Source organism: Trachymyrmex septentrionalis, unplaced genomic scaffold (genome assembly GCF_001594115.1).
Source record: "Trachymyrmex septentrionalis isolate Tsep2-gDNA-1 unplaced genomic scaffold, Tsep1.0 scaffold22, whole genome shotgun sequence".
Taxonomy (NCBI): domain Eukaryota; kingdom Metazoa; phylum Arthropoda; class Insecta; order Hymenoptera; family Formicidae; genus Trachymyrmex; species Trachymyrmex septentrionalis.
Window position 1 is genome coordinate 1,523,739 of NW_017305375.1, and position 11,729 is coordinate 1,535,467.

An 11,729-nucleotide genomic window follows, 5' to 3' on the forward strand; every position below is an offset into this window, starting at 1 on the left:
ATAATAGTGTGTCAAATCTAAAACCAGTCAAATATTTTTATGATATATATGTGTAAAGGAATACTTAATATAATTAAACAAAATAAAAAACGGGCAATTAAGAGTCTTAATACGCGGTAATTGGTGCGAATATCATATACATATTTATTTCAATTGTATCTATTGACCTATAACGTAATATATAAAACTGTTTGTATATTACAGTTTTGTATATTATAGATCAATAAATACAATTGAAATATATGTGTATATGATATTCGCACCAATTACCGCGTGTTAAGGCTCTTAATTGCTCGTTTTTTATTCTATTTTTTATTTGTTTTAATATTTCAAGAGCCAATTTCAAATACTTTTGTTTAAATAAAATACTTAAGATAATTGAAAACAAAGTATGAATAAAGAAATTATTATTTTTATAAAATATCGTTCATTTACTTTTGTCTTTTGATAGAACAGCTAGTTCTAATGTACTTGAAAAAAAAAAGCTTTTCAATTTTATATAATTATTCTTCTGGGTAAACTAAAAAATTAGAGTAAAACAAAAAAAATTTAATACTTCAAAAAGAAATTGCGATTTTCACGATAAAATTCTGAAACATTTTATTGCAAAAAAATAGTGTTTTACTTAAAAAAAAAATTATTTTAGGACATCCTGAAAATAATTATAAAATTAAAGAAAAACTTTGGTTTTTTTATTCGAGATTAACGAACGACCGTTACCTTGTACATAGTCGACAGATGTCAGCGGCGAGGAGCTACAAACATCGTTCTATTTTTTAAAGAAAAAATTAATATTTAATAATATAAAAATCATTTTTAACATTTTAAATAATGAATAAAACATCTCTAAATTTTTTAATTGGTAATTTTTTTATTATAACTGAAAAAGAATTCCTAAAAATCATATATTATATTTTTCGGCTTTCTAAATGAATTTTCCCCCTTGAATAAACAAAAAATGATTAAAATTCATATAAATTACGATTTAAATATTGTTACATTATTATATTGTTATAGAGATAATCTTATCAATATATATTAGAGACATTTATTAATGATTATTGATAATGATGATCTTATTAATATATGTTAATATCGGGAATCAAACACATTCGCATTATCAAATGTAAATCGAAACGTTAGACAAGATTATCAATGTTATTCTGCATTATTTAACCTTAAAAAATAGAGTTTCATACAACATCCTATTTATCGTGCTATTTGCAAATCAAATGTGTATTAGTTTTCCAATTTCTTTCTGCCATGGCAACATATGCCCAGGGACTTACAAGGAAGGTTAGGCAACTGGAAAATTATGAAAATTCTGAAACATTGTGTGCAAATAGAGTAGTTTATCCGTAACACAAAACTATTTTTTGTTCGTGCGGAATTATTGTTGATATAATTTTTTTTCAAGTACATTAAGACTAGCTAATCTATCAAAAGCCAAAAATAAATAAACGATATTTTATATAAATAATAATTTCTTTATTCATACTTTGTTTTTCATTATCTCAAGTATTTTGTACATTTCTTTACATATATCATAAAAATATTTGATTAGTTTTAGATTTGACACATTATTATTATTATTATTATTATTGTTGTTGTTATTATTTGTATAAACCCTCTTATTTCAATAGTTGCTGCTGTATTAATACTATGCTGATGGATTGTATTGTATTTGCCTTTCACGTTATTTCGCGCAGTCAACGCGATATGAAACGAATATGTACGAAGCATAAACGTATACGTAAACGTTTTCGTTTATATTTGAAAAATAGTTTTTCGGAACATAATTATAATATACATCGTTGTTTAAAGAGCTCTTTAATTTCCGTTATATAAAAATAAAAAATTTCTTAAAATAAAGGTGAAGGAATATAAAATAAATAAATAATTAAAAAAAAAATTTTTTTATTATAATTTTAAAGTACTCTTGAAACCATTCAATTTTTATTCTGGAATTTTTTTCTATCTTTTATAGTTTCGACGATATTCGCTTCAAAAAGAAAAAATCGATTTTTTTTCAAAGGGGTGTTTTAACTCCTAAAACTGCAATTCCGCACAAACAAAAAATAGTTTTGTGTTACGGATAAACTACTTGCACACAAAGTTTCAGAATTTTTTGAATTTTTGAGTTGCCTAGTGTTCTTTGTAAGTGCAATAGCTAATAATTCGCCAAGAGAGCATTGTATTAATTGAAATATTAAGGAAGAACAGAAATTTGCTATTTTTATTACGTTTATTCAATCGATTTTAGCGTAGTAGGAATTTGCGAAAACAAAATGATGGCATCAAAGTCAATTATAAAAACAATTGTACAATTATGAATGAAAATAATCCCGTATCAGTAAGATAATAATATCTCAGGATGTTCTTTAAAGTAGAAGTACATTTATAAAATTCGTTATTTATAAAAATTGAATAAATCTGTATAAGTACTTCGATCAGTATGATTCCAAACATATGACGCATTCAGTATTGCGTTTATTTTATTTTGCTATTCGTGTAAACAGCACATATGTAATTGTGGCATATCTCGAGCACACTTTTAGTTTATTTTTCGATCATTATATATTTTACGATCTACTTTTTTATTAATATATATTTATTATTAAACTCTAATCAAAGAAATTACGTGATGTTCTACATGGTATTTCTGATATTCTACGCAAACGCTAATCAAATTCCCCCTTTGTTTTGCAGATAATTCGCGACGTACACATCGAGCCAGCGCACGAAGTAAAGAAACGTAGCATCAGCCAGCCAGTACGCATTCTGCTATCTTACGACGAGAGCGTCTTCAGGTGAGTTCGCACATACATGTTTCCACGAAATTTAACAGTATTTGTCGACGGGCACGAAATTACGGAGAGTTACGGATCGACTATATCGGGGTATAAATCGAATTCACTTCGCAGCACAGCGAATTGCCGCTAACTATCTTAAGCGGCAATCTCCTGCGAGCAATCGAAAATAGAGGAATGCTCAGCTATAATTTGATTTATTCGCGAATTCGAGTGCTTCCGATTTCGTGTGACGTGGAAAATTTATCAAGATATTAAAATGAGAAATAGCTTTAATAATCTTCTTTTTCAAATTTTAAACATCAATTTTCCGATTAAAAATCAATTTCCCAGCGATATATATGCGAAGAAAAAAGTATTTTTAATGTATTTTAGTTTAGTACAGACTTCTAATTCCTTGGATTGTAACATATGTTATAAGATTATATTAAAATCGTGGAGAAAAATATTTTTCTCGCTTAGTGAAAACAAAAGTCTGTATGTGTAATTAAGTTAATATATTCCATAATTTCTTTTTCCCGTGATAATTAATTCGCGCGTCTACGATCGCAATTCGCTTGAATAAATACGGTTTTTACAGACGTCGTCTTGTCGTCATGCTTACAATGGGTGCGTCCAATCCGCTACGCATTTTATACAATGCACACCGGGATCTTTACCAGAGCTAATTTAGTAAAGTGCTCATAAATATTTTCTCTGCCGTTTAATTTTCAAATGGTGGCAGAAATTAGCTCGACCATCGCGTAATACTTCCGTTACTGTACGATGCTCTTGGGTTACCTGTCGCTTACTTACGTCGTGAAAAGAACAATACAATTTACCTCTCTTGCGAGAATAGTTTCTATCCATAATTGCCACCGTCGCCCCCCTTTGCGGATATTATTTTTAATCTGCATTAAAATTACTATAACGCCGTACCTTAAACACTTACATCGTGAATATATGATCACATTGCCGTTTCCGAAGTATCTACTCAAATCGAGAGTGGTGTATGGTCTAACGTGAAACCTCCATCGCGAGTTTCAATATTGCCAAGTAATATCTTGAACAGCTACAATAATGGAAGTCAAGATGGCGAATTTTACATAGTTATTATTATTATTTGTATTATTCTCTGTAAAATACTGATACTCTTTTACTTTCGATTTATTTCTCAAGATATCACTCTAGAAATTTAGGGACGTTGCAGATAATCTCTACTATATCTTTTAATGTCTTCTCGCGCAACTGCGGAAGGTAATGCGTTAAGATTATAATAGCTGGAAACATGATAAGCAAAGATATCGCTATTCCAAACGGCAATTATTCCGTAGTAGCTAATGTAAAACATAATGTCAGAATAGCATTGCATAAAGTGGTACATTGTACGCTAATAAACGATTGTTCTACTACTTCGTATCATACACGTTTTACTTTAAAGCAAAAAAAATTAAATTTATTTATTTTCATGTATGTTATAAATTAAAATATATTAGAATTTTTCTCAATTAAAATTACGACATGGAAAACAGTTTTATTAAAGTATCTAAAAAAGCTAGATATAAATAACAATTTTGTTAGACATTAAATATATGTAAGACGCTTAAACCAGTTGTTAGAATGTTAAAATTTTTTTAGCATTATGCTTGAACATCTTATAAAATTATTTTGGCAATTCAATAAAATTATTTTTAGATCTGTATCTAGCTAAATTTTTAGATACTTTAGGAAAGTCACTCTTTCTATGAAGATTTCTAATTAATGAGTAAAACTTTGTTCCACTTGAAAGTTTCGCTTCACGACTGTATTGTGAGTCATCTATTTTGATATAGGATTATTGTCACGCAAACAGCAAGTGCTTACAGATTCATAAAACAATTATTTTTATTGCCTTTCTCGCGCCCATTACAGCAAAGCAAATAATCCTTAGCCATCTCGATTTGGTGACAATGTCTAAAATAATCGTTTCACTCGTGCACAGCCAGTGCGTAGAGTAGTAGAGTTTGCGTAGTGAATCGCGCAGTTTCGATACACACATACTCTCAAAAACATTTCCGTTCTCGCGGTCATGGGATAATAGGTCGGTATACTGGCGTGTCATGAAGTGCAACGCGACCACGTAACCGTTACGAAACGACTATTGCGAACTCCTATCTTGCCACCGATTCACAGACCATTGACCCATTCTCTCAAGTTTGATGCTGTGCTCTCTTTCTTTCTCTCTCCCTCTCTCTCTCTCTCTCTCTCTCCTCGTGTTTTGCCGTCGTGAACGTATAATTATGACCCAAGAACGCATATATTAACGATTCGCGATATCCCGTGATAGTCCAGCTAGAACGTCGTCGCATTACGGCGGTTATGGTAGGATAGGATTTCTATCCTACCGCTCCGCTGAGTTTGCCAACATTTCTTAGAGTAACTTTTTTAGAGTACCGTGCATGTATATGAGGGATACGTGCGTTACAGGAAGCGGAAGCGCAATCTGGATAAGTGCGCGGTGTACTTAAGTTTCATTATCCCGAAATTTCACTACCACTATGCACAGTAAAAGGATTTGAATAAAGTGCTTCGATTAATATTATAAGAAGTGTACAGATTTTTGTTCGACACGAAAAATATTTACGCAATAATTACTAATAGGGGATTGAATGGAATAGGGGATTGAAAGGAGTTTGGGCAAAGATAATGTCAAATGTCGAGAGCGAGACATCCAAAGTATGTCATTTCACACGGCAATGATATGAATCGCATAAGATTCAGTTTAAAGTGCCGACTGCGGCGACAGAGAAACTTTTAACTTTCGAGACTGAAAGTTTAACAGTTGTTAAATGCCTCCGTGGCACTCGACGAAACTTTTGGAATGTCGGTCCCCATAAGTTTCTACGTTGCATTAACCGCGCGTCTTGTTCTTTGGACGTGTATTCATCTGTAAACAAGATCTTAGCTATGCACAAAAGATTTTTCAGCGCATTCAGTTTTCATGTAAATATTGTAATAGGTTTCACCGACACAGATGATACTTAACATTAGAAGTACTAAGTCATTATTGACCTTTTCTATTCTTCTTTAAATTAATATTTAGAGAATTATATTTCTTGTATCAAAAATATAATTCTCGAATGTTTTGACTTCTCAATAATTATGTCTTTTATACCGTTGAAATATTTGGTATTTTATTATCTTTTAATTTCTGTAATTTTTTATTCACTTGGTCCCTTTTTAGTGAGTAAGAAACGTTGATACTTCTAGTGTTGAAGGATTTGTCAGATTAACAAAGTTAAATTGCACAATTGTTGTTTTGGTGCTGAACGTATATTTTTATTTTTTAATTATTTTTTTATTATCTTATTGGTACTTATTGCCCTTTTTGCTCTGTATTCAATTGTTCCTTTCGTCTTTAACCCTTTGAGAACAAGAACTTTTTAATAAAGTACTTTATGGAAGATAATCTTGCTTTCTAAAAGTTTTCAACGAATTCGATTCTGATTTCAAAATTCTAAAATTCAAATAAAAAAAAAATCTAAATCAGTGAAAAATGCTGTAAAATTCAATTTCAAGAGGTTCTTGGTATCTCCGAATTTGAATGTGTAGCATGAAAATATCGAATTTCAAAGGAATAATAATCTCCATGAAGGAGGATCTCTAGTGTTACAGAGTTCATAATAATCACAGTTTGAAAGACAGTTTGGAAATCAGTATTAACAGTGTACGTAGACTGATAACTTTCGAATAAAACGAAACTGGAAACTTGATGTTATATTGTGCAATTAAAAACTTTCTCTAAAATTAAGTTTCATGATAATCAAATTATTTTTTAAAGTTGCGTTCGCCATTAAATTCATCATTTTAAATTTAATTTTTATCTCAGATTTCAATAAGGCACTAATAAATTACTCCATAGTAATTACGCCAAGTTTTATAAAAGTTGAACAGTTGTTTATAAAATATCAAGAAGATGTGATCTGAAACGGGATCGCCGGTCCGCAAAGAATTAAGCTACAGAATGATGTTTCTAATTTTGAGATTAGTACAGTAATTATGATTATGTAAAAGCTGTATTCGTGCGTGTACTTCAAAAACAGCTTCAAAAGTCGGACTGACACAATCGCGTCACGATGCAACGGCCATGTACGCATGTAGGTAAAAGTCAGACCAACACTTTCCGCGAGATAAGGTCACGTCGCGTTGTACAGGTGCGCAACACTGTGTCATTATGCATCTCTTCCTGTATGCCCATTATACTTGCGACCTGTCACGTGCACATCGCGGTGGAATCTTCCTATCCATGCACGCGTGAAGGAGCATTGACCCGTTACTAGCGCGTCTCGTTGATTTCACTTTCCACGTACGATATCCGTCGAATATTTACGACCTTAGTTAGCATTATCGCGGTAATACGCCGATATCCGCGATCTCATAAAGCGAAATACAATTTCCGGAGACTCATTTATAGTGGAATAATGACCGTTATCTTCTACGAAAGCTTTTGTTTCGATCTAACAAGAGAGAAATAATTATATCGGATGGAAAGTTAAAGAAATATTGCGGCTGATATGAATTTACGTGCGATGACTCTCATCGTTTTAATTACATATGTTGTAAAATCGTGTTGAGAAATATTTAAGGTCACTATGGTTTATTGTGACAACAGTGGAGTGTGTGACAGTGATATTACAATATATTTGAATGAAGAATAAAGGGTTATTTTTATCAAATAAAGTAATTAATATTACATTTTATGTGTTTGATCAAAATAACCCCCAAAATGTGTTTTTATTTAAATATCTATTATTGCAATGTCACAATCACCCCACTGTTGTAGTGATCCTATCAACTCATAGTGGTCATATCTAAAATGATAAAATATTTTCCAAAATAAAACACCATTTATATATTAGACATTATAATAAAATTTTTGGTAAGAATTTATGTCGTAAATACACTGTCGAATAATTTTTTAAATCTTTTTTTAAATTATTTTCTTGAAAAATTTTATGACACACATCTAAGTATGGTTGGCAATATGATGTACAAAATAATTTATCAAAAAGAGTTAAGTAATAATTTAGTAAATAAAAATAAGAAATGCCACAAGTAAACAGTATTGAAAGTGTAGCGGATAAATTCGCTATAATATTATTTATTTGTGGCATTCCTCATTTTTATTCATCAATTTTTAAACAAATGTCAGTTGTTATTCTTTACGTATATCATACGTAATGTATAATTATATAGAATGTACAATAAAACTTTTGAACATATTGTTGGAGCGAAATTAATTCTAAAAACTGTTCGTATTCATAACTATGAGAACAATACTGTCAAACTTATCATGCAGATTGAAAATTCTCATTTGATAGGATAATATTTTTGTTACGTGTTCTCTCTTGATGCGGTTATTAGCAGATTCGCTCGTGAGTCAGATGAAAAAATTGCGAGCAGCGTGGAATAACAACGTGCAACGCAAACAGCAAATTAATTAACGAGTGAGTTGAAAGTTAAAATGTGACGAGATGGATGTTTCGGCAAAAAAATTACCTTTCCGCGTGGAAGTGCAGCGTGGAGCGAATTTAGCAATGACTATTGCATTTGGCTGGATAATAGATACATTAGCTTGCACGTGTGGCATTTTACATGCTGTTTTATCCGTTGAAACCGTGCTACCAAATTGAATATATATCTCTCTTTTACCAGCCAATCGCCATTTTATCATGCGGCATCGCGTGATCCGTGCCTTTTTCTCGATTTCACTCGATAACCCCGGTTATTAACTCCTCGTCTGTTTTTCATATTCGGTCGTGCTTGTTATTTGCAGGGCGATTCAGTGAGCGATATCTGCGTCGGTGATTACAATCGGCAATATTTTTTGTAGAGCGATACAGTTATATTATATTGATAAAGCACTTGCGAGTATTGCACGTCTCCCGCTGCGGGACGTAGACTAACCGCAAATAGTTGAAATTCGCGATCGTACGCCTGTATGCATTTTCCGTTTCCGGATATATTACAAGCTGATCCGATCAATTTCTGTTACATCTGCTTTACATAAATAGATGTGTGAACCGACAGAAATATATGCTTGAGGAGTTAATCCTCTCATATATTTAAGCCTATTATATACTCATATCTATTTCCTGTTGCAAATATTAATGGTTACATTGGTTTTTATGTAAACATCTAAGAGAATTCATCAAATACTTAATAAGTAAACAGCGAATTTTGTACATTGAGTTTTTATTTTAAACTTTTTCTATTGGTTTAAATGAAGATATAACAATTGTGCTTTTAAGGTGACGTTTAATTGAACGAAATGGGCTTAATTTCCAATGAATTATAGCGCGTTCGAATTGTCCTTGCTGATCTCTTGTAATTAATAGCGGTTCCTCGTTACTGATAATTAATCCCGTATCGCCCGTATGTGACTAAATAAAAAAAAGCTAGAATTAACCGGCGAGGAGAGATCCATCGATATTGTCGTTATTCGACCGTGGAGCGATTTCTCTCGGGAGATCATAGCTAGTGAGCTATCCCACAGAAAGCGGTGAAATTTTCGCCATGTAGCGTCCAAAATTTGGCTGCGCGCCAGAGAAACCACAGTGATGTTGTATAAAAGCCCGTTTGCAGTTACGCGGCCTTATTGAATTTCGGCATCAGTATCGACGCTGGAAATGGAGTTCTCAATCTAGAGGTGGTTTATCCATAGCCACACGTGTGCTCTTATTTTCCGAATATAATCATTGAATACCGCAATACGAATACTTGATGTCCATATAAATCATAAAAAATTAAACGTAAAAAATTCATAAAACTACTGAGAGTGGGAAGTATTAAGTCTAAAAAGCAGTATAATATAATGTAAAAAATTGTAAACTTATGACAAACCTCACGAGTACTTTCAAAGCGCAAATCACGGGCTTGCAATTTATTTCAACTTTAGCAGTAATGCTAAGTAAAGTAGAGCTTAACTGAGATAAGAGATTGCTATTCGCGTGAACTTCTAGGTTAATACTGGCAAGATGCCATATAATCTTCAATATAATTGCATACTATGTATATATTAGAATTCTCTTTATGACGCTAGAAAGGCATTAATGCATTATCTTTGATACTTCATTAAGTGTGAACGGCTTAATCAGGCTTAAAACTTAGAGAATTTTACGTTAACATTATTTACACATCAAAGAATTACCTGTCTTTATCAATAATATAGTAATCACATCTTTTTCTAGTAGTACATCTTATGATTACTTCAGTAGCTGTTCTTTCAGTGTTGGCCCATCTGAACCATACCTACAATTTGTCTTTCTAGTCTTGCATGCAATAGCAAAATTGCTTATAACTAGATTGAAGCAAACCTATACTTCACGGAAACTCGAATTCATTAATGAAGATGAGTTCCCAGAATATAACGAAGCGTAAATTGTAGATTTATTCGCTTTTAAAAATTATATAAACTAATTTAAATGCTTTTTAATGACTGATTTTTATCTTGATTAATAACTCTTTTCAATAATTCCTTATCTTAATTAGCGCAGTATCCACTTCGTTATTGAGTATTTTTGTAGAGCGCTCGGAAAATCACATAGTTCGAAGAGTTATAGTTATTATTACAGATTCACAAAGTTAGCACGTCATATTTTCATATATATATATATATATATATTTGTTTTTTTTTTTCATATAAAAAATGTCGAATTTTTTTTTACTTTTAGGTAAAACTGTAGAACTATGAAATGTGTGTGTGTGTGTGTGTGTGTGTGTGTGTGTGTGTGCGCGCGCGCGCGCGCGCGCGTGTGCGTGTGTGTGCTACTGAAACTGTTATTATTAACTGTTATTTTTTTATATTAATAGAATGTCATGCTAGCTTCGTAGATCCTTTATATTTTCATATGCGGTACTAGCACCTCTTTCGAAAATATTATATAAGATTTTTGGGAAATATGCATCCGGAGACGATTTACAAATTTATAAGAAATTTTTTTTATTTTAATACTAGTATGTTGCGTTATAAACGAATTTGTTAAATTTTTGTCATGAAACAATTCATAATAAACAGATTCATATTATTGGATTAAGATAAAATTGTTTTCAATTAAAGCGAACATATATGCACTGCAAATAATAAAAAAAAAGTTTATTGTTAATATTCGTTTACTGCTAGTAATTTCCGACAAATATATTATATTTCAGCATATCTTCTTTCGTTAAAGCGTATTATTTAGCTGTTTTTAGCAACAAGAACTTAAAAATTGTCTTCAAATATAATGCTATTAATGCTATAAGTATAATAGACTAATGTAAGAACTTTATACAATGCTTAACGTACAGAAACGTTTGTTCATGTGTTATAATGAATTTGCAACGCACGTGGCACAGTCAGCTAGTTTCTCACGAGCGCGGTCATTCGTAATGAAAGTGTAGAAAATGCGATAAAGAGAGAGAGAGAAGGACTGGTAATTTTGTGCCCTTTGTGCTCGTTCCCATGTGCATATTTATGTACTCCTGATCCAAGTGGCGCTTCATCAACGAGTTCCAGTTAGCAACAATTTCTGAAACGTTAACATTCTTGCCTCTGCATACGAAAACAAGTACTATGATACTAATAGCTTGCTTGCTACATGGCTAGCTTCCTTTATCCACGTGCTCATCTCTAATTCATGTATATAAAAACGGAGTAACGAACAAAAAATGGCATATAAATGCGTGCTTATATATGTATGTAAATTAAATGAAATTTTATTTTCACACACTTTAAATTTATTAAACTCTTTTTACTTTAAGGATATTTATGTAAAAAGGATCAGTAGATCATTTGTACATAAATATTACAATTAGTGGAATTAGCTTGCGTTGTATACAAAAAAGATTAATTTTTATTAGTAATGAATAATATTATAACGTTGTAAATATTATATATATATATATATATATATATATATA

General features: G+C 31.4%; 1 protein-coding gene across 1 annotated transcript in view; it reads left to right on the plus strand.

Annotated features, from left to right (window-relative positions):
• The window catches only part of LOC108748251 (leishmanolysin-like peptidase), a 282,732-nt gene that overhangs the window by 131,436 nt on the left and 139,567 nt on the right, over nucleotides 1–11,729 (plus strand). The window contains exon 2 of the mRNA XM_018486286.1: nucleotides 2,710–2,810. Coding sequence (XP_018341788.1) covers nucleotides 2,710–2,810 — 101 coding nt within the window. The remainder of the gene's footprint in view (nucleotides 1–2,709; nucleotides 2,811–11,729) is intronic.